Here is a 24,725-nt window from a genome sequence, read left to right as displayed (position 1 = left end):
GTACTAGAACAATACAGTCGCCGTGTCGCACCACTTTGGGTCCGCCAGCCGTGACCGGCACCGTGGAGGATGGTACCGGGATGGGTTTAATGTGGTCACGGAACTTACCGGAAAAAACTCTAACCTATAGAGTTTGCCCTTCCTAGCGAAATGTCTCCCTTCAGCCTAGTACAGTCGTTCCTAATGAGACCTAGGGAAATGAAGAGTTTTGAATAGACTCGTGACTAAGCATGAGCATCTTCCTCTTAAATTTGAGTGTCATTAATGTTAAAGTAATCTAAAGTTTTTCTCTTAGGGAACGAGCTAGAAGGACAGTAAAAACCTAGATCTTTGTCAAAAACTTTTTGGAATAAATATCTAGACCAATTATTCAAAACTTTATAATTGTTGTCTGGTTATCTTAGAACAGGCTGCGCCAACTTTCGACCAGAGTTCGTTACGAAGAAGACAATTAAGGAAGAAGTAAACTTTAGTCTCAGGATTTTGATCACAAAAATACTTGTCCAACGCGAGGATCGAACCTGTGACACCACGCGCTCAGTGGATTTGGCGTGGTGGACAACCACTCGGCTATCCATGCAGATATAGACGTGTAGTATTATAGTATACATAATTATGTACTAACACAGTCATGTATTAGTTGACAGGTAACAGCTTAACTTTCTTCTGAGATTGTGTGGCGACCGCAGAGAGCTGGCGTGGTGGCGCACCACAAACGCTTAGCTTAACTAGTGGTAGTGAAACTTAATGTATGGGGGAATAGTTTCAATGGAAAACTATTCGTTCTGACCTAATAAACTAAAAAAATATGGAATTGAAATGTAATGTTTATGTGTTAAATGTATTTATTTAGAGATGAATACATATATAAGTGTGGATCAGAGGAAATTTGGCAATCAATCAAAGCAATTTAGGTCATGTGTAAAATTGTAAGCTGTTGAATCGATACTATTAGTAAATCCGAAATACTCGTGGTCGGCTCATAGATGGGTGGCTGATTGTAAAAATATCGCGACATTAATTACATACATAACATTGAAAATAATTGAAAAGCGCCGTCTAAAGTCATTGGTAATATCATTGATATTCCTGTAATTATAAGTTGATTAGACGAATTAAAAAAATAATTACGATTTTTAAAATTGTTGTTTATTGTGACACTGCAGGCTTTGACGTAAGTAGTCTGAATTACTAGGTAAATTGTAGAAGTCTCATAGAAATAAAATACTTGTCGTTTACCACTTTTTCGTATCTGACATATTAATAAATTAAAAAAAACACAAAACAAAGGCACCCAGGCTCAGGATGCATGTCCACCCGGGATCGAACTCACGTCACGTTAATAATGGTTTTCGCATGGTGGCCTATGCCACTCGGCTTTCCGTGCAGTCAGAGCCAAGAGAGTTGTACTTGTGGCAAAACGTAACACACATTGACACACCACCAAACATCGAAGGTTATACGAAGTCTATTTAACATGGATGCCCACATTAAGACATCCGAATAATTGCCGATTACGAAACAACGCAATTTACGCTAGAACAATAGGATTAGAGTACCGTAGGAGAATGGTGGGACGGGCGAGGTTCCGTAGTGTCGAAACTGTGACTCACAGGTAGATGACTTGTATGGGCGTTGGGAAACATGTGGGTTGACACGAAAATAGATGGATTTTTAATATGTTGTGTGGCTTATGATTGGTTATGACCTTTTTAGTTTGGGTTCAATGATTTCGTGTATTATATTTGGGATGAATTGATTGCAATGACGTTTTGAGTTGATTTAAAAAAGAAGGTTCTCAATTCTGCTTTATTTTGCTTTTTCCTTTATATTATTGTTTCCTCAGAAGTATAGACTTTATGAACCGATTTTGTTGATTATTTTTGTTGCTAAAAAAAACAAAACATTAGGTACCTACACTTTAATGGATACATATAACTGTTGTGATGTCATTTTTGGGACTACAAATGCATAAATGGTGGTCGAATACATTCATAAAAAAAAATTTACAAAAAATATCAGTAGGTAATAACTACAGAAATAATTTACTTTTATTATTATTATAGATACTTTAACATATCAATAGAGTACACTGCTAATATTGTTATTACGAAACACAACACTAAGACGACGTGGGTGGGTGTAGATAAAGCGCATCTATTTCAAGGTTAGCCATCTTCAATACCTGTCTATTGTAATGTACACGTGGGCGATATCTGTCAAATCTTATGAAAGTAAATGTATTTCTAAGCCTTCTTAATACTTTGTGCTACATGACTTGACTGAAAGATGGCCCAGTGGTTGAGGTCACCACGCCGAACTCACTGAACGTGACGGGTCCCGGGTTCGATTCCCGCAAATGCTTGTCCTGAGTCAGGATGTATTTACAGGTTTCAATTATGTATTTTGAGAGTCGTTTAAAAAAAAGTTTAGGAAATTCATTATAGATTGCATTTACACGAAAATGATTCGTGTATGCATATTATTATGCATATTACTTTTGTGCTTCCTTATTCTATCTTTTCAATATTTCAGGCGTGAAAATTAATACATGTAAGTATGCATGCATTTTTAATGAAAATTATATGTGTATTTTGCATTAAAAAAATCTGACAATGAATAATCAAAATATCGACAAACATTTTTTTAACAAGCATTGCTTTTAAAACTCTACATTTTAAATATTTACCTTATAGTTCATGAGATACAGCCTGGGCAAATACTGACGGACAGACGGATATAAAACGCCTTAGTAATAAGGTTCTAGTTTTACTCTTTGGTTATTGACTGCTAAAAATGCACGTAAAGGTACTTTTTCTCAAAAAATCTCGAGAAAAAATATTAAATTCAAGTATATTCTATTCCTGCTCACCCCTCATATATCACAGCCGCTATAATCAGAGTTCAGTACATTCTGATCGCAGTTACGTGCGACTAGAATTTGAGAAGCATTCCGCTTTCTAGCCGCCGCATAATTAAACTAATTAACAAAACATATGAACGAAATATGTAAACAAGTGTCAAGAGCGAGAGGCCATTTTAGAAGCGAGAACTGAGAACATAATATTTAGAGGTTAAGATTTGAATTTCCTTTTGAAGTTTTATTGCATTAAGCTGTCAGATTTTGTCAAATGACAAGATCTTTTCCCACGTTTTTATACACTCACTTTTCTTGTTGTGTTGAATTTTGAACTCAATTTTCAGGCCCTTCCCGATAAGATGGCAGGGTGAAATTTTCAGGGTATCTTCAAAATAGATGACAATGCAATTTATAAAAACGGCTGGACTGATTGTGATAAAATTTAATGGACGTTTAAAAAGGTGGGATTTTTATATTTTTTAATTCTGTTAATTATCCGTAAGTAACTATTTTGTTGGTCACACATAAATAATAATAATTAATTCATATTCTAACATAGGTAATTGAAATATTTCGTACCAAAAAAGTGAAAGGTTTTAATATCAACTCGAGCAACCCTAAACCATTTTACCTAACAAATGCGTTTAAACATCGGCTTTTTTGAGTAAAATTGTGTTTCATAATGTTATCGGCGTCTGCTTTATTGCCAGACGAATAAAACCAGACTGATTTTGGTTTTATAACTCTGTAAAGGTACACGCACTGACTTTTTGGTAAAGTAGTTTTTTCAAGCTGACATCCCTTTTTGACAAACAATGTTTTAACTTTTTTAATTTTAAGTAGGTCTTTGAAATTGTTTTTCGAAATGTAACTGTACAGCTCTAAACTTCAGATTAAGGACTGAATTTTCCAGAATTTTCGCAATATTTTAGAAAGAGCTCAGATGGTATTTTAGAATTGTTTTTCGAATTGAATTGCACCGTTTATTAGTCAGTCATAGTTTTCTAGAAATATTTCTTTAGTTTTCAAAATAGAATTCTTGCGATAATTAGAACTTAAAAAGCACTTGCTTAAGACTATTTTAGTATTTGATCTTTTCTTTTTAAACAAAAGTGTGATCAACCCATACAGCCCGGCCAATGCCTCCAGCCTGAACTTATGATTACGTAAAAGCTAAATTAATTATTAAACCTAATTACGCCGGCATAGTCGGCCATTACCGGTGCCTATCTGTCAATTTGCGCGGGAACTCAACTGTCAAATGTGTTATTAAGTAGACATAGTTATGGCAGTATAGCGAGTTGACTTGGGTTCACGAAACCATGAGTTTATTGTGGATGAGTAATTTGTTCGAAGTGCTGTATGAGTTCTCGAAGTAAATAATTGGAAGTGATTTTGTTACCAACATATACAATACTAGCTGTTGCCCGCGACTTCGTCCCCGCGGGTAGAAGATATAAGTTATGATTTATACCTGCCCTATTTTTTTTCACATTTTCCATTGTATCTTCGCTCCTATTAGTCGCAGCGTGATGGTTTATAGCCTAAAACCTTCCTCGATTAAAGGTCTATTCAACACAAAATTCAAACAATTTGGACTAGTAGTTGATGAGATTAGCGCGTTCAAACAAACAAACAAAAGTTTGTTTGTTTGAACGCGGCTTTATATTATTATATTAGTATTAGTATAGAGTATAGATTATTCTCAATATTGTGATCAATTGACCAAAACCTCGTTGAAAACCAATCAGGCCACGCATTACGAATGTCTCGGACTGTGTTGAAAGCCAGTGATGTAAGATTGACAGTTTTTGTTGGACAATGATGCATTGTTGTTGGTCGCAATCGAGTTTTGTTAAAAAGTTAATATTGACAATACAGTGACAGACAGAAATCGAGGTGTTAGTTAGTGTTGTGCTACTTCGTAATACTTATTTTACTGTATTATTTGTTAGCTAAATAGCGATTGAGATGATTGTTTTCAGTAGTATTTTGTGGTGCGAGATTTGAACAAAGGTTTTTGAATTAAATTCTTTTTTTTATATATTCCATTGCTACTAATATTGGCAACACAAACAAGAGACAAACTTTTATTTTAGCGACCATTGAACCATTGATTAAAAAAAGGGCGGCTTGCTCGGACTGTGTTGGTGGTGACTGGGTGTTGTGGCAATTTGGGGACCTATCCAGGCTGAATTGATTGAAACAGTTGTATATTTGAGTTTTAAATTCATACTTTTAATTTTAAAATTCTTGTAAACAAAGTAATCAAAGAATGTCGAAACCAGGACGAGCGTGATCTACGGAAGGTCTAAATTGGTTTTACATTTAAATATGAAAGTTAAATAATTGGTGTGGTTAAATATTTTGTAATATATTTTATATTGATAGATTTAAGGATGTGAAACGTGGATATTTAAGAGGTTTGTTTTGAAATTACATTTTGGCACAGACAAACGGAATTAGTGAATGAAAGCACATTTGAGATGTAGGTGACTATCAGTTTTCAGTAAATGGTACCTACAGTAATTACTTTTTTTGTATCTCGCATGACTAAAATGTATTTTTTTTAATTACCTTTAAATATCATGTTTCCAAAGCCGCTTAGGGAAAAAAATATGAACTAAATAACAATAAAACAATTGGAAATTCCGTACTGGGCGAAACACTGACGACGGTCAATACAATGAATTTCCAATTATTTTATTTTCAAGATCTTTGAGAGAAAATAAATTCAATAACTATTCATTCATCGGCCATTGTAAATAGCAAAATCGGACCCCAGTTGCCATTGACACTAAAAGTCGAATTTTAAATGAGTGACGTTTGAGAATACGATCTTTAATCAGGAGAAAAATGCGAAAGGATTTATATTCGACAATTTTAATCTCTTCTAAGGTTTTTTTCTATGTTTTGTGTTATTTAATTGAACGAACTTCCTGATCAATTAACTAAAACGGTTTGTTGTTAACGATCGCAATTGTTAATCGGGCCTCGAGCTAAGGTCAAAGTCATCTCGAGTTCATCTTCTAATTAACTAAGATTAGTTAAAAAGGTTTAACTTTAACCGCTTTACCGCCATACCCATTTCGTTAAATCGGTAAGACTATTTATTAATTAGTTACTGAACGATTAGTTTTGAATACGTTTGAAACAATTTAAAAGTTTTTTTTGTATGGTTATACTTACATGTAATACACCGTGATTTTTTAGTCGTCTTGCAAAAGCAGCCCAGTTCATGTATCCAATGACTAGAACACGTTCATGATAAAAAATAGGTATTTCTGAGATTTGAAAAAAAATTAAATGCGATTTTTATTCAATATTATAATGCAATTCGTAGTTCTTTAGAAACACAGCTCTGTTGCGAGCGCGGTCCGAGCCTTGTAACAATGGTGAGGGGCGCGGGCGGCGGCGTTTTTATCATTTTTAAGAGTATATTTAAGATTTCTCTTGTTTAATTTTTCTTCGTACTTATTATTTTACTTGATGATAAAAACTAATAATCACGCCTAGGGGTATTTTACGTCGGATACATGAACTGGGCTGCTTTTGTAAGACGACTAAAAAACCACCGTGTATACCTTGGAAACCATAATATTAATTCTATACAGTCAAGTATTAGCAGTGCTTATATTTTTATACAAGAATCAACAAAATTTTTTCTTTGTTTAGAAAAAATGTCCCTAACTTTTTACTCGCGGCTATATCGCTGTTAAGCATAATCCTTTTTAAATCCGCGTAAAAAAACCCTTACTTCTTATATCCTTTAGAACGTGTGTACAAAGTTTCATGATATTCGGTTAAGTATTTTTTGCATGAAAGCGTAACAAACAAACTGACATTTACATTATAATATTAGTAGGGACTTTTCACAACATGCGTTTTGTTTCTTGCCATTTTATGAAACTTCGTATATCACGCAAAATGTAAAAATACGCGTTACATTATACATTGTAATATTTAAATTAGTTTTGTAGTGTAACAGCAAAATGTCGTCAGTTCCTTTGTTCACGTCAACAATATTCTTTCAAAACATATACGATATGAACTAGCAACGTACAGTCAGCGTCAAAAATATGTAAACAAATACGAGTTCAAAGTTTTCTTTAATTTGAGTACTTAAGTTTTTTTTATCGCTTGTACCGAAGCGATTTTTTTTTATAAATATCAAACCCTGTATACGGTTTTGCGGGGCATGTAATTTAGTAATGTAATGTAATATGTGAGAAATAAAGACTTTGAAATTGAAAAAAAAAAAACATCCAGAGTCAGAACCAGCATATTTGGATCACACAAATGCTTACTCATGCTTGGTTTGAACCCTTTTTATTTGATAAGGCTGGGGAATCCTCATGGACACTCGCTCCCTCGGAGGAGTACACATATAGTTTCAGACTCTTACTGACTAAACCTGAACCGCCGTGCTACATCATCTTTCGTGATACCGCCATAACGTTATCTAACCTACCTTTTTACCAAAAAGGCCTTCTGTACCTGACTGTATCAGTGACGTAAGCCTGCCAACGACCTGCGAGACACGCCGTGAACATAAAAGGCATTTGATAAGTTGCTCCTACGATTATTGTGAATTTTGGAATATGTGACTCATATGATTATAATACAGTAGACAGACAAATCGGTATTACGTTTTCTTGCCAAGTTCCAGAGAAATATACATGAGAATTGCTCTCTGAATAATTCTAATTAAATATCGACAGCATTAACTACTCCTTAACCGACATAATTGTTTATTTGTGTTTAATTCTTCTTAATAATCTTTGACAGTCGATACGAGTAGTCAGAAGCTACAAAGTCTGACAACCAGTCTAAGGGTATCGTGTTGCCCAGGTAACTGGGTTGAGGAGGTCAGATAGGCAGTCGCTCCTTGTGAAACACTACTTAGCGGAATCCAGTTAGACTGGAAGCCGACGAAAAGGCTATAATGATGATGATGTCTTTCATTGACTGTATCAATCTTTAACTCCAAAAGAAAAGACGCGATAACATTGGTGTAATAGCCGATGCAAATTATCTGTGTATCAAGTTTTGTCTCAATGTGTTCAGTAGTTTTAGCGTGAAAGAGTAACAAACATAGATACAAACATTCACGTTTATAATATTAGTAGTTTATACGGACAGTTTACATACAGACGGACAGTTTTTGGCAGCAACACGTTGACAGAAGGAAACCAACGTGACACATGGGGAAGGTCAGCTTAAATTAGTAATTTCTTTGCAGTAGGATGGTCTGACTTATTTAAATGCGAGATAGCCTTGCGATAGTCCGCCGTAGTGCGAATGTGACAAAATGAAACGGCTCGCGTTGGTCAACATGCGATTATATAACTTCAAGAGCTTTTAATTATTTTAACACGTCTTTTATACGTCTATGACACAGTAAATGTTGTTTTTCCATATATTATAAATTCTTTGTAAGAAAAAAGTAAGGGGCTGACTACTATAAACATTAAGGAGGCTGAAGAATATGATGTCCGATTTTCAGACATTCCCAAAATGCACCCAAAATTTCATGAGAATCGGACTAGTTGGAGTAGACTAGACTACTTAGCCGTCGGAGGGGGTCAATTACGTATACCGTTCTAGTATTTTATAAGTTAGATATTTTTTAAAAATATAGAAAATTTAAAATATTTGTGTACCCTTTGAATGCTTTGTAGAACGAATGGTGTTGAAAGACGGTGATAGAATAGACATTACAACGGGTTATATTATACAAATTCAAATGGATTGGAATTACGAGTATATTCCTTTTTAGCAGTTCATTTAATGCATTCATTCACATTATCCCTCGGAGGAATATAAAATGTTTATAGGCCCACTATCTAAACAAACTATACCAAGAAATTGTTACCGTGACATTTTGTTTCGATAAGTCATTTTGACCTCTCATCTCTCATACGCTTGAGTGTTTCCTATTGACGTTAACGACTATAGAAAAGGCACTTGGCTAGACAAGCTGGTCTAGTTTTATAAAAGCAAAGAATATTGTTCCGATCAGTAGACATAAATATGAAATTTCTACAATTTTAATAGATAATAGAAATCACTGAATGTCGAGATGGCATTACTTTTCAATGAGTCACATGATTAAGTGCAGTTTTCTTATAATTATTATTAAGTTGTGACATTTTAAAATGATTGTATATCTAATAATAACAATAAATATACTATTATACTCCTAGGCACATGCATCTTCCATATAGGGAAGGTTTGAGCAATGATCCTCATTCTAACTCAATGAAGGTTGACTTCAGATTATTATATTTGAATCCAGGTTTCTTCACGATGTTTTCCTTCACCATTTTGACAAGTACCCTTTACAATAATTAAGAAAGACTTGTGTATGTAAACAAATCCACGCAGAGAATCGCAAGGCTACTAAGACTTTCTATACAGTTAAAATTGATCGCCGTTAAAATGAATGCGAGCACCAACCGGTAAACGTAAATAATATTTAAAGAATAAAAACGCATTTTATGTGAATAAATGAACTCTATCTCTCACGGTTTATAAGATACAACCTTTTACCTGTTGTCTGTCCACCAGTCAGACAGACGGTAAGACGGACAGACAGCGGAGCCTTAGAATAGAGGTCCTTTTTTCCTTACGAGTACTGAACTCGCAAAACAAACTCTTTTTAATAAATACCACAACAAAAGCGAAAAAAAAATCAAGAAAAAGTTCAAATACCTATGTAAATATGAAATATGTTGTAATAGAATTCAGCTTACCCTCAAAATGAAAAGGAGCGTGAAGAACCGCGGGAAGTGTTACATTACATATAATTATAAGTATCGTTATGTGTTGGCCGGCACATAATATAGTAATTAATAAATCATTAGTTTCGCGTGAAATGGCTGAGGTATGTCATTCCTTGGATGTGTGATGCCAACACGCTAAATTATGAATGCTGTGTGATGTTTGGGTGTTTCATCAGATGGTGCAAGTTGCAATGATAGCTTAGCTACGAAGTCACACGTCGTCAGTTCAAATTTTTATTATTTTATATTAAATTCCGGAATGGACTAATATATTTCCGAATTCATGAGCGTATTTATAAAATAATGATGTAACGGTCAGTGATAGCTTAGGGGTATAGCCGTTGGACTTCCAAGTCATAAGTTGTAAGTTCAAACCCTGTCATGCGTATTTCCAAAGTAATTATCGCTTGCTAGCAACGGTGACGGAATCTAGTAAATTTGATATTTTTTCAAAGGTTATTCATTCAAATAAGGCTAACTAGCACTTTTTGAAAGTCAGATTACATTGAACAGCACCCAGCTTAGCCCACTGTTCACCGCTTCCTAAGTGCTTTTGCTGTGAGAGAAGAAACGGCATAACAAACTCTTCAGCAGCAGGCTGTCTTACCGGTTACAAAATTATTATAGAACACTAGTGGTTTAAATTCCGGCACCAGGTTTTACATGAACCATACGCTATCAAGAATTAACAGTATAGTAAACGTTAGCTTTTTTATGGGTATAAAACACAGAAACAAAAGCGACATTGATGATCATAAAGTTGAAAATTTAATAGTGATGTCAAAAATTAACTCCGAAAGGAAAACCATTTTGATGATTTTGGATTCAATTTATTTATTTATCACACTAATCTACCATTACAGGTTACTTAACCTAATGCGGTGGCTAGGACTAAACAAAGGTCTAAGTATTTATGTGAACTAGGTTTTCAAAGATTGAATTATTGTGCACATAGTTGCAGGTCTAAATTCCAGCAACGTTTTAATATGTAATTTTCTGATAAAAGCATCTCTTATTGAAATCTTGAAGTAAACCAAATTTAAACATTCTATTGATTATTGGTTAAGTTAATTTCATGTCATACCTTTTTTTCAGACACTTACGTTATTGAAAAATGCCGTTCCTTAGAAGCGCTGGCAAAAATACTTCAGAAGTCACTTTTTCAATAGCATTTTATATGAATTTACGATAAGTAACTATGGCAGTAATTAACTTTAATTTAATTTCAATCATCTGCTGACCATTTTATTGTCAAACAAGGTTATAAATTGGAAGATCATACAATATTTACAAAGGCAAAGTTCTTGTGTCTTAGCCTTCGTAATGTCACAATTAACTGCTGTTATGTCAATGGTAGAATGGTAGTTTTTTTCACTTACAAAAGCCTTGGTTTTTGCTTCATATAATTAAGGTTATTTAGTCGTATTTAGATGAAAAAGTGTCTGTTCATCTGTTTGGGTATAATGGTGGAATTGTTTTTTATTGTTTAGATGATATTGTGTGTTGAATAATGGAACTGTGGATGTTTCTTCCGAATTCCGTTTTTATCTTGAATTGGAGAAGTTTTTTGATGGAATTATACTTTAATATAGTTAAAAACTTAAATATTAAACATTGTTCAGTGGTCACTGTCTTGTTTTGTACTCTAAGCTAGTTTGTTCGTAACTTTTTTTTTCAATAATAAAAGTCCGCTTTGTGTTATTTTATCGTCCTCAAAGATCGTCTTAACCTAAACAGATAGCGTTTTAGGAAAACGCTTGTATGAGAGTGACAGGTCCAAAGCCATGCGGGCAATTCAGCTATTTGTAATAGCCTATGAATGAATGGAAATTGAATTAAAATGGCACCATTCGTATTCTCTTAAGTATTTTACCAATAATTGGAAATTCATTGTATTAATAGTCAGTATTTCACCCCGTGTTTAGGAGGACGAAACGTGTGAAGTTTAATTAAATTTCCATTCATTCATGCAATTATCAATAGCACAATTGGGGCCCACGAATATCACTTATGTAGCCTGGTTTCCAACCAATATAATCAGTAAAATTGAAGGTCACAAGACCTGTCATTCTGAGATTTCCCCAAATCTAAGTAATCGGCTTTGTTTTACATCTGGCTGGTTTTTCATTTATCTAATTGAGCAGAAACGACGACGACTTCCGCTGTTCTTTATCAACTCACAACAAGTAACCACAGTTGCTATTAGATTGGGGTATTTATCACTGAATATTTTATTTTGATTCTTGGATTGTTGAGTTGAGATATATGCTACATATCTCATAGCATGTATACTAAATGGTTTGGCGACAAATGCCACCGTTTTGAAATACATATGTATATAGCATCCTACTACTATTATAAAGGCGAAAGTTTGTAAGTATGGATGTATGGATGTTTGTTACTCTTTCACGTAAAAACTACTGAATGGATTTGAATGAAACTTTACCACAATATAGATTATACATCAGAATAACACATAGGCTACAATTTTTGAGGTTTCTAATGTGAGGTCGTAAAAAAACACATTTTTTGCGCTTACATTGAAAACGCTGACTGAATCCTACAAGATAGATAGAAGGCAGGTATAAATTATAACTTATATCTTCTAACCACGCGGACGAAGTCGCGGGCAACAGCTAGTATCATCATAATATTAACTTTTGGGCGCAGCTTCGGTTAGATTTCTGCCTAAATTGCGGTTATAGCTACAAATTATATTCAACTTCTTGAGCGGAGGGTGTTTCCCTCCGCTCAAGAAGTCGAATATAAGTCGCCTTTGTGGTAAATAAAAACTTCATTAAAATCAGTCCAGCCGTTGTACTGCCGTACCGCAGCTGTTGTTCGCGTGAAGAAGTAACATACACACACAAGGACAAACAAACTTACATATTTTTACATTCGTAATATTATTGTGATTAGTATTATAAAGACAAAGATTTCACAAAAAATTACTTGAATGCTTATTTCGTCAGTCATTTTATCAGGAACCCGACTGACAATAGGAATATCCGAGAACTTTACGGACCATTAGATGTCTGTGGTGACATAATAAGGTCGTTTTTCAATTTATTATTGAAAACCACGACACAACTGTTTTTGCGAGCGAAGTCGGAGACGAAAGGTAGTCTAAAATTAGTATTGCGTTTAGAAATGTAACAGTTTGCCAACTGACCATGGATGGTATCTATTAAATGCTTTAACTTTAGGAAAAGTTATTAAACAATGTGTTTGTAAATTGTTATTAACTTGTTATTTTTATTATGTTATGTTAATGCTTAAAACCAGTGCCGGCGTAAGGGCCACTGACACTCCGGGCGAAAATATTGTGGCGCCCACTTGAGGGAAGCAATATCAAGTGTTAGTTTTTTGCTGATCCCAAGTAAAATTATATTAAAAATTTGTCTTATGCACAGAGCGTAGAGCACAGTTCTGAGGGTTTGCACCAGGAGAGACTGCAACTTCAGACCTTGGTACCCCCCCAGAATTTGTCGCTCTGGGCCGTCGCCCCATCACGCCCCCCCCCCCTAACGCCGGCACTGCTTAAAACTTGTAAGTATCAAAACGATACAATTGGGTATACTACTGTGCACAGCATTAGAAAAAAGGAATAGAGGGAAAATTATCAAAATTATTATAACTAGCCTGGAATGGCCCACTGTTAGGCAAAGGCCTCTCTTTTTCCACTTGTCTCCCTTATGAGCCGCATCGAAAATTATTTTGATGACTGATGACGACGAGGTCACCACGAAAAAAACCAATGAGCGTGAAGCGGGTTCGATCCCCGCGTAGGACAAACATTTTGTGTGATCAACGAATGCTTGTCCTGAGTCTGGGATTCTTTGTGTATGTGACTTAAATGTTTATGAAATCTCCCGCAACAGGATCCAATCCCTCAGTGGCAGTCAGTAAAATATTTTGACGACCTCCGTGGTCGAGTAGCGTACGCACCGGTTTCAAGGTGTCGCCAGCTCTGAGGTCCCGGGTTCGATTCCCGGTCGAGTCAATGTAAAAAAACACATTTCTACATTGTCTCGGGTCTGGGTGTTTGTGGTACCTTACCACAAGTGCTTTAGCAACTTACTTTAGGTTCAGAACAATGTATGTGATGTTGTCCGCATTTATTTAATATTAATACAAGCCACCATTGAAATTTGCAGCCCGCAAATAATCACGTGCCAATCAAAATTACTATTCCCATCACAAAAACGTAACAAATTTTCCCAACAAAATTTAGCACAACACAGTAAGTACAAAATTCCCAAGCGATTATATAATGAATACTCATGATTGGTTACCAAACATTGGCCAGATAATGTCGGCCGCGGTTTGTCTGATTACCACAGACCTATTCGAGATTCGTCTCGGTTGTACATGAGTGGGTGCCAACTGTGGTTCAGCTGTCTTCATTGCATCTTTTTGTATTTTTTTTTGGTATATTTACGTACTTTGTAAAGTTTGTTTGTATGTTTGTATTTTTGGTAGGTTGAGCGTGCTAATTTTATATGCGAGAGGTTGGATTTAGAGATAGATTTTTGGGCTTTATAGTACATATTTTGGAAAGGTACGCTTTAGGTTATTTATACAGTAGTATCAACTTATAATAATAATAAATGCGGTCAACATCATATACATTGTTCTGAACCCAAAGTAAGTTGCTAAAGCACTTGTGGTAAGGTACCACAAACACCCAGACCCGAGACAATGTAGAAATGTGTTTTTTTACATTGACCCGACCGGGGATCGAACCCGGGATGTCAGAGCTAGCGACACCTTGAAACCGGTGCTCACGCCACTCGACCAAGGAGGTCGTCGACTTATGATGAATAGCTGTAGTGTTGGTTCGATTCCCACTTTGGACCAATATGTATGTAGTCAAATGCTTGTTTTAAGTCAAGAAGGTGTTTTTATCACAGGTTAAAGTTTCATCAAGACCCGTATCGTTGTTAATCGATTATTCCGAAAAATTACAGCGATCCGTCTCCTACATTTCTAAACTTGTCAATATCAATAGGAAACAGAGATGACGAGAAGAATTCGACAGTCGTACCTAAACATTAATAGAAAAAAAAACACTCCTGTGTCCATACAATTGAGTATTCTATAACATTATCTATACTTCTATATCTATACTTATATATAAAGCTGAAGAGTTTGTTTGTTTGAACGCGCTAATCTCAGGAACTAACGTCCAAATTGGAAAAATATTTTTGTGTTGAATAGACCATTCATCGAGGAAGGCTTTAGGCTATAAACCATCACGCTGCGACTAATAGGAGCGAAGATACAATGGAAAATGTGAAAAAAACAGGGCAGGTATAAATCATAACTTATATCTTCTAACCACGCGGACGAAGTCGCGGGCAACAGCTAGTTATAAATACTTGAATCTCTTGACCCGATATTATCAACATCAACACACACATGATCTGTATACAAAATATGATCAAACCTGCACTCCTCGTATCAAGTAAAGCGGTCTCTCCTAACCAAGTAATGTCATTGCCGTTCTCCTTATAAATAAGTATAATGTATAAATGGTCGGCGTTGTAACTGTTTGGTTCCAAAAAAATAATCGCAATGATGTCACCTTCGTAGACTTGGAAATAACGTGGTGAAGAATTTTAGCTCCATCATGATCAGATGTATTGTTTAATTTAATTGGTATTAAGACCCTAGGGCTACCAGTTTCACATGGATCAATACGTCCCGAGACTAACAATGAAAACAACATTGTGTTTTTTTTTTATTCTTCAACATAATCACCTTTTAGGGCGATACAATCGTTCCAACGCTTTTTCAATTTTTCAATACCATGTTTATAAAAAAAAAATATTTCTCTTCAAAATAAGCTTCAGTTTCAGCGATGACCTCCTCATTTGAGCCAAATCTTTTTCCCTAGAGCATTTTTTAAGATCAGCAAAGAGACAGTAGTCACTGGGGGCTAAATCTGACGAGTATGGGGGGTGGGAAAGCCGATCAAAGCCTAATTCGTTCAATTTTGCCATTGTTTTCATTTTTATATAGGTTCCGTAGCAAAACGGAATATTATTATTGAGGCACCGTTGCTTTTCAGCCTGCCCGTTAAAGACTATTGTAATTTATATCATCATCCTAGCCTCTTCCCAACTTTGTTGGGGTCCTCTGCCCTGCCCTGTCTTTCTTTACTCTAGTATCTAATAGCAAGATCCTACTAATTAATAAACGCGAAAGTTTGTATGCATGGCTGTGTGGATGTTTGTACCTCTTTAACGCATAAACTACTGAATGGATTTAGACGAGATTTTGAACATAGATAACTTATAACCAGAATGAGCAAATAATTTAGTTTTTATCCCGATTTGCTGATCCCGTCTGATAATTATCTATTTGTACCGAGCGGGCAACAGCTAGAAATTTAATAAAAATAAAATCGTAGATAACTATTTGTTCCATTATTTTTTACGACTTTATCGCCACAATGCGGAAATTTAAACAATTTCAATTCAGAATAATTTTCTAACTTGTTAACTAGATAAGTTATGATTTATTACTAAGATCTACTATCATTTGCTTTCTATAAATATGTAATTTTTATGTTACATACTGTTATACATATGTGGTACAGTCTGCCACACACTGTGTATTTATATAGAAATTATAATCAACCGTAATTTCATAGTTATACGGTTTATTTTGGTCAATTTTCTTAATATAAATGTGTGGGCGTTTGTAAATATGTATCTTGCTTTGATGAATATGTATTTTTAAATATTTTTTTTCTTTTTAAATAAGTGTGAAGTAATAGTGAGTGTAGTTAGGATGTTATTTATGTTATGTACTTTCTATAACATAAATAACACTAATTTTGTAACTCAATATTGTGCTTTCTCTGACGGAAATCCTATAATTGCAGTTCTTAGTAACGCGATGATGAACAGTTTAGCGAATAATTCAGAAATTTAATATACAATTAAGTATTTAGCTGTAATATACATAATAAAAGCGAAATATCTTTTCTTGCGGTCTTGTATCTTCCCCAAATTGTAAAATGGAACCCTAATCTGAAGACTGTCACCGTTATGTATCTCATAAACTGCAATGGCTAGACAGTGTACATTTCCATCGATAGTGTACTTTGTTACGATTACATAAAATCACCACCAACCATAGAAATCTAAGTTAAGCAACGCTTGGTAAGGTCATAAATTTGATGGGTGATCATTATCGTAAGGTTTTCGTTGTTTTTCATTAAATGAGTACAAAATTTGCTTTTCTATAACCCAACCCCTCAATGTCGCGAGAACGACGATCTTGCCTAGTTTTCCCTGCCTCATACAGACAAAGTCGCCGGTAAGTATTAGTTTTTTTTTATAAAATAGCTTTAAAAGTCTTCGAGCATTGTATTCTTAAAATAATAATCTATTTATAAATGAGAAAATATTTAGCTTCTCTGTTTGTATTTGAGTATTTTGGGACGTTTGATCTCCGAAACTTAATTAACGACTTAAGGATTCTTTGGACAAGACTAAGTAGTTTTTTTATTATTTCTTGAACAGACGGTATCCTGTACAGATTTATCGGTTAAAAAGATATTTAGGAACTTTTAAATGATATTTTACTGTTTTTGTAATCTCTTAAACATTCTTATTTAACTAGTTTAAAAAGTATATACTAATTAATTTCAGGTCTTTTAATTAAGCAAGAATAATGTTTTATTTTAACTACTCCCGCACTTAGGAATTTTAGCCTTGTGTCGGTGGGGGGGGGGAGGGGTTTCACAAACATACAAATCAGATGCAAAATAACACCCAGACTTAGAACAAGCATTCGTGGATTATTGTATTAAGTAAGTATCTGAATTTGTCACATGACATTGTCATAAAAAAAAGCCACCGAATAATCCCAGATATAAAACCGATGTTAGCGTGGCAGACCCAGACGGAGATGGCGGGATGATCTAGATTCGTTCTTACCGAACTGGTCTCTCGCGGGTCCCGAGGAAGAATCATCACAATTGGAAGAAGACTAAGGAGGAATAACCCTACCAGTTGGATATTTCTTGGGCTTACCAAGCTAGTAATAACAATCATAGTTGTCCAAAAGAATACAGGAGCTCGTGGCTAAGCGTCATACTGCTTATCACACTGCATAACTGCTTAAGTGGATCGGTCACAGTTTAATGCGGTTGGTCCGCAGATGGGTGACCATCACAACAAGCTCCTCCGTGTTTCGGTAGGCACGGTAGGCACACGAAACTGGGTCCCGCCTGTTATTCATACCTCTTTGTTCCAGGTAGTCAGAAGCTAGAAAGTCTGACAACCAGTCTAACTAAGGGATATCGTGTTGCCCAGGTAACTGGGTTGAGGAGGTCAGATAGGCAGTCGCTCCTTGTAAAACACTGGTACTTAGCTGAATCCGATTAGACTAGAAGCCGACCCCAAAATAGTTGGGGAAAGGCTAGGATGATGATGAATTGTCTGCAAGTAAAATCCTCAAATAAAAGTGAAAGCCAAATTCAAAACAAAAAAAAATCCGATAAAACTGTCACAAGTATATTCTAGTTTAACAATATTGGGTCATAAAAAACAAGTGTTCGTATTTCTCTGACAGCCGTTTATAACAGCATTGTTTTCTTGGCGTTTTTCATCTAAACGTGACAAAATCCGAAACCGCAATGAAAGTAGTAAAATAGTCTGTTCATTAAAAAAAAAGAAATTACTCATCAGTTTAAAAATGGCGGCGATACGAGGAAAAGTTGTGAAACAATTGAATTAAGACGCGAAATATTTATTTTATGAACTTCTGGTGTCACAGTGTAATTGTAATTGAAATCCTCCGAAACGGATTGACCGATGAACATGAAATTTTCTATGCATATTGGGTAGGTTTAAAAATAGGACAGCACCAATTTTTCATTCCCTGATTTGTATGGAAAAACAACGTTTCCTGGGACAGCTAGTATATCACATGTTTTAGAGTGTTAAATAATATCGGTATTTAAATGTTCAGTGATCTTTTGGAACTCCAGATACGGGCTGATATACATAGGGTTACATTTTTAATTTCGATGCAGAAAACTTCAAAGTGCATTAGGTCGTAGATTCTCAATTACCAATATGTTATTCAAAGCTTGAATTTCCTTATTAATTCATGACTTTGGATAAATGGTGAAGACAAATATCGAAAGGAAATATGGATACAATATATGATAATTTTGACGACCTCCGTGGTCGAGTGGCGTACGCACCGGTTTCAAGGTGTCGCTAGCTCTGAGGTCCCGGGTTCGATCCCCGGTCGGGTCAATGTAAAAATTAACATTTCTACATTGTCTCGGGTCTGGGTGTTTGTGGTACCTTCGTTGTATCTGAATTCCATAACACAAGTGCTTCAGCAACTTACTTTGGGTACAGAACAATGTATGTGATGTTGTCCGCATTTATTTATTTTATCTATTTATTTATATTTCAATCTAGAATCAACTAGAACAGAACAAATGCTGTAAGCGAGATACAATTTGTCGAACCGTGGAATATTTATAACAGGGTTGGTTATTATACAATATTGTTCTCGTTATACAATATCTATAATATATGTCATGTTTCTAAGGTCTCAATAAAAATGATATTACTGAATAGACTACCGCCCTACAAAGTAGACAAATACGGTTTAGTATCCGTGTCCACTTTTGTTCAGTAGATCCAAAGATTACCAGTGCAACGACACAAATTTAAAACTTTAATAACATACAATATTGTCCCTTCATATAATAATGGCCGATGAATGAATGGCAATTGGATTAAATTTGAAATTATTCCTATTCTCTTAAGCATTTTGCCAATACATTTTTGGTGTACCGTTCCGTACTGAATTTCCAATTATTTAGTAGGAAAAAATACAAAAAAAATAATTTTAAGCCAATTTTCATTCATTCATCGGCCATTGTAAATAGCAGAATTGGGGCCCTGGCGATTCGATTCTAATATTTAGAGTTTTAAAACCTTAACTTCTTTATAATATTAGTATATACAGGTAATAAACTTGCTTCGAACCCAGACCAATTGTAGACACATACAGTCCACGTGATGTAACCTTTTAAATGTTTAAAACTGTTTTTAAATCGTCGCCTACGCATGTTTCCATACAAAGTTATATTTTGTTAACCTCTATACTGGTTGTTATGTTTTCGTTAATTATTTTAATTTACTTGGTGTTTTCTTTAAATATTTTTGTGAACAATGAGTCATTGGGAACTTTTGATGATAGCTTAATTTGGTCAAAGTTAGTTAGAATTTTATTATTTGAATTTTTTGACGTCTTTGTGATTAAAAGTTGAGTTAGATTCAAAATTGTTAGAGATACACAATATATGTAAAATAAGTTAATAATTGATTAATTAAAAGCATTAGTTAAGTACCTATGTATAAATTTATATGTTTTAATTTAAATCTTATTATGTTTTGTGTCTTATCTGATTAAGGTAAATTGTCAGAAGACTTTCTTATACTCTGTGTATGCATTCTATTTTGTATATTATTTAAACTCCAGTTCAAACAGCATAAACATTTCCACAATAGTTTCTAAACTATTTGTCCGTTTATTGTTTTGTATTGAACAAACACTAAACATTTGACACACAACGAACTACAAACTATCTAGACAACAACAATAGGCCGCCGGCAGCCACCAACAATGTAAACAAATAAACAAGAGAACACTCACGGCTTGGCAGGCACCGTCTCCTGTGACGTCAGATCCGCCAGCACCCGGAACGCGTCATCCCTCCTCTCCCGAGGACTTGGCACATGCACTTCCACTTTCCCACTGCGAGGGCTCTCCTGCCTCCCCGACAAATCGAAGTATCGATCCTGCGCGTGGATCAGCTGAGTCACAGTGAACGCGGGCGCAGCGTCCACATCCTTCACTTGAAAATCGATTTGCGGTCCGAACAACGAGTCGTCGAGTTCCAAACTAAGTTTTCGATTAAAAAATCTGTCGTCTTGTATGTCTTTGGACGGGGAGTTGTCGCGGATGGTGATGTCGAGTTTGTTCGCGCTGCTGAGCCGGAGTGACCGGTCGGTGGTGAACGCGTACGGAGTGTTGGCGAGCTCCTGCTCGATACTGTTGTAGCGGCTGCGGAACAGCGAGCGCGGCGCCTCCCCCCCTGACTCCACGTCATACTTGGCTCCGAAGAGGTCGTACTGCGCGAAGCGGTTGTTGATGCTGTCGAACTTGGGGTCCGTGAGGTCCTTATCTGGCTCCTTGGGGCTGGAGCTGGGGCTCATGTTGATCTGGACGACCCCGTGCTCGTCCTTGTATTTTAGTTTGAGCGCCATTTTTTACGTTGACATTTCTTAACCTGGAATTGAGAAAAGATATTGTTAAAGTAAAGTCTATCATTTTATACCTTTATTAATCAAATAACAACTTTTAGCAAGTTATTCATTATTATACTTTAAGAGGCCCACATTTTTAATTGGCATTTAGTCTGAGGAACAGTTAATTTTTCATACCAGGAATGTATGAAAATTAGAAGTTATAGTTAGTTTTAAGTATTTTTCTTTCCTAAAACTCATTTTTGTAGCATAACATCGTTTGCTGGTGCAGCCCAATTAATATAGATGTGTACATTATTAGGCCATTTTCTACTTCTTCAATATCTCGTAGAAAATGAATGTTTTTGTTGTAAGATTTTTAATTATGATTAATTAGAAGAGATGATAAAAACAACTGTTCATTACGGAAGGTTATTTAAATGATTACACATTATTATGCTTTGTGATAGCTAAGTATGTTGTGTAGAGCAAACAAAAATATTGAAACATATGGTCTGTGAGTATTTGTTAATTATTATTAAATTATACCGAAAAATAGAAGGAAAATGAGTAACAATAATTAACTTCGATGTTATTTTTTCAGCAAGGGTTAAAGTAAATGAGGAGACCTTACCCAAAGATTTGGCAACACTACTTAAATATTGCATGAATAAATTGAATTCTCTTGAAGTCAGGAATATTAATATTACTGGGTAAGAATAAGAAGCAAATAAACTTCATTATTCTGTATTTAAGAATGTTTATGAGTTTATACGAACAGGGCCCCGATTCTGCTATTTTACAATGGCCGATGAATGAATGGCAATTGGATTAAATTTGAATTTATTAATATTCTCATAATCATTTTTCCAATACAATAATTGGAAGTTAATTGTATTGATCTTGAGTATGGCATCCCGTACTGAATTTAAAATTATTGTGTAGAAGAGAATAAGAAAATTTTAATTTTAAGCCAAATTTCATTAATTCATCGGCCGTTGTAAATAGCGGAATTGGGGCCCAGGCTCTAGTCGTTGATTAACGGTGGTCATGGGATCGTTATACTGTGTCTTTGTGTAATTTATGTACATATTTCGAAAGATGTAAGTTTATTTATCAAGTAAGTGTGTAAGTGTGATACTAAGTAGATGGCGTTGTGTGAAAATTGTAAAATATATTTTTCTTATTAGCCGGTATTTTTTTATTTCAACGCTATCCGATGGTCGAATCTACCAATTTTATATAGGAATTTATTTTTATAATTAGACCTAATTAGCACGGTCTCAGAATGATTGCGGAAGACGGAATGGCTTGTGTGGCTCAACTTGGGCCTATATCCAGCAAAAAAAAACATCACAGTATGAACTTGAAATAGCCCATAACTAAGTATTTGTTATTACAACCCAGCTAATCCCTACTAATATTATAAATGCGAAAGTAACTCTGTCTGTCTGTTACGCTTTCACGTCTAAGCCACTGAACTGATTTTAGTGAAATTTGGTATAGAGATAGAGTTGACCTTGAGAAAGAACATAGGATAGTTCTTATCTCGGACTTTTGAAAGGTTCTCTTGAAAACACGATATAACTCGACGCGGGCGAAGCCGCGGGCAAAAAGCTAGTTTGCCTATAAGGTACAAATTATAGCTGCTCTACATCTCTGAACCACAATTGATAGTACAATTTTGATGTGTTTGAAAGTTATATGGATGTGCTTGTGTCTTCGTAACATCAACACACACACACACATGACTCATTATGTGTACCGGTAAAAGTAAACCGTGACCATTTAAAAAGTATCAAGACCTAGTTAAAGCGATGGTTTACGAGTTAAAACATAAGTAAGAATAAATAAAATTAGAATTAATGCGAAAATTTGCTGATATTAGCTTGATATTAGATCGGTAAAATTTTGTAGCATAAATTAATATTGCAAATGATCCTTTTTTATTGCAATTCGAAAATAGAGAGATAGTTAAATTCCATAATAACGTATCAAACGTTAATTTTAATTAGAAAAATAGATGACGTTAAGAACTTCAAAACACGAAAAAAATAGTTAAAATTGAGGCCTATGTCCAGCAGTGGACTGAGACGGGCTGATGATGATGATGATGATAATGATGAGTTGACTTTTGCAATGTGTTATTGTTATATTTGAAACTAATTCTTCAATTTCAGATAAGTTACTGATAACACCAACTTAAAGTATTCCTAAGAGAAAAGAATTTGAAATACAGACAAAAAAAATCGCAAATTCAAACAGCTGTCGAATATGTAAATTTCAGGCCAGATTCTGTTCATTTGTTTTATTTAGGCCGTAGAAATAACTTTTAAAGACGTAAATTGTAACACTTTGATATAAGTAGAAGGTTAAGTGCCACAGATTAAATATAAAAATATCGTGAAAATGTATATTTATATATTTGATATCTGATGAAATAAATCTGTTTATTTTTAAACTGTTGTGACTCGTTGCCGTGTTTATGTAGAATTATTTATTAATGTCTGCCTTTAGGAAATAGTTAACACCTGAAATACAGGCCTAGTTGTTTAGTTAGGCATAGATTATAATTATCGTCCTTGTTTTGTTATGTCGCGTCAGTAGACTATAATAAAATGAAGTTGTGATGTGGAGGTCGCGGGTTGGATCCCAATGTGGAACAAATATCTGTGCGATCCGGAATTGCTTGTTCCAAGTCTGGCAAGTTGTGCATATGATTTGAACGTTTATGAAACAGATAATGTTTGAATTCTTTGGAGCGAGATTTTGGTGTTTAAAAAAAACTAATATTCTGTTCACTTTTTTTTAAATACTTAGATAACATTAGGGAGGTAACGTGGTTAGGAGCGCGAGTTTCTTTTTTCTCTAGCCTACTGTGTCCCATAAGTTTAGTCTCATTTCCTTTTAATCCCGTTTAAAATAAATATCCCTACATAGATTAGAAAATAGTAGCTACTTTAAATCAACTCTCCTACACTTGGTGGTTTCTTAGGTTTACGCGAATGTTAGACATTGAAATGAAACTACTTTTACGGATTTTATCGCGGTTTACCTATACTTATCGAGATCCATCAGAAAAAAACTATTTCGAGGTAGTTTTGTTAAACTTTGAACCAAATTAAATATAGTAGGTACCATGTCCCTCTCCGTAACCAACAACTAAATAAATATATAATTGTCTCTTCCAGCCATACTTAATACATCTTATGCGTCGACTTTATTATTATCAAGTAGAATATTACAACAAAGAGATTTGAAAGCGTTACATTGTATAAATGCCATTCTTAAACACAGCCGTAGTATTGAGTTCTCTTAATAACAAAACGATCGTTAATCACCAAGTAATTTTAATGCAATTTGTACCCACGTGTGTGGCGTTATAGCTGACACCTATCTCTTGTGTGTGCTGTGGGTGGCGAGGTTATGCAGGGAATGTTTTGATGAGTAATTATTAAGCCTTCTTGAATAACAAATTTGGATGTTTATTAAAATGTTCGCTAATACCAGGAGGTATCGTGTTGCATGTAACTGGGTTGAGGAGGTGGGATAGGCAGCCGCTCCTTGTATAACACTGGTGCTTAGTTGAATCCGGTTGGACTGGAAGCCGACCCCAACATAGTTGGGAAAAGGCTCGGCCGATGATGATTTAAATCTTGGCTAAGCCAAGTCCATTTCCTTCCTCTATGGAAGGAAATCAAAAAGGATAATTGGGTTTTCAAAACAGTTGCGTAAACAATAAATGAAGATGATACTGGTAAGTGACGTCACTTATCGGTACACATTTTA

The 24,725-nt window shown here is 35.0% G+C and overlaps 1 protein-coding gene across 1 annotated transcript in view; it reads right to left on the bottom strand.

Annotated features, from left to right (window-relative positions):
• LOC113505568 (protein stum) overlaps positions 1 to 21,188 on the bottom strand; it is a 45,261-nt gene extending 24,073 nt beyond the window's left edge. The window contains exon 1 of the mRNA XM_026888349.1: positions 20,344 to 21,188. Within this exon, the coding sequence (XP_026744150.1) occupies positions 20,344 to 20,957 (614 nt within the window). The 5' untranslated portion in view covers positions 20,958 to 21,188. The remainder of the gene's footprint in view (positions 1 to 20,343) is intronic.
• Positions 21,189 to 24,725: the final 3,537 nt, after the last annotated feature.

This window comes from Trichoplusia ni, chromosome 26, assembly GCF_003590095.1.
Source record: "Trichoplusia ni isolate ovarian cell line Hi5 chromosome 26, tn1, whole genome shotgun sequence".
In the NCBI taxonomy this organism is placed as follows: domain Eukaryota; kingdom Metazoa; phylum Arthropoda; class Insecta; order Lepidoptera; family Noctuidae; genus Trichoplusia; species Trichoplusia ni.
This window is presented reverse-complemented; position numbering and strand designations above follow the sequence as displayed.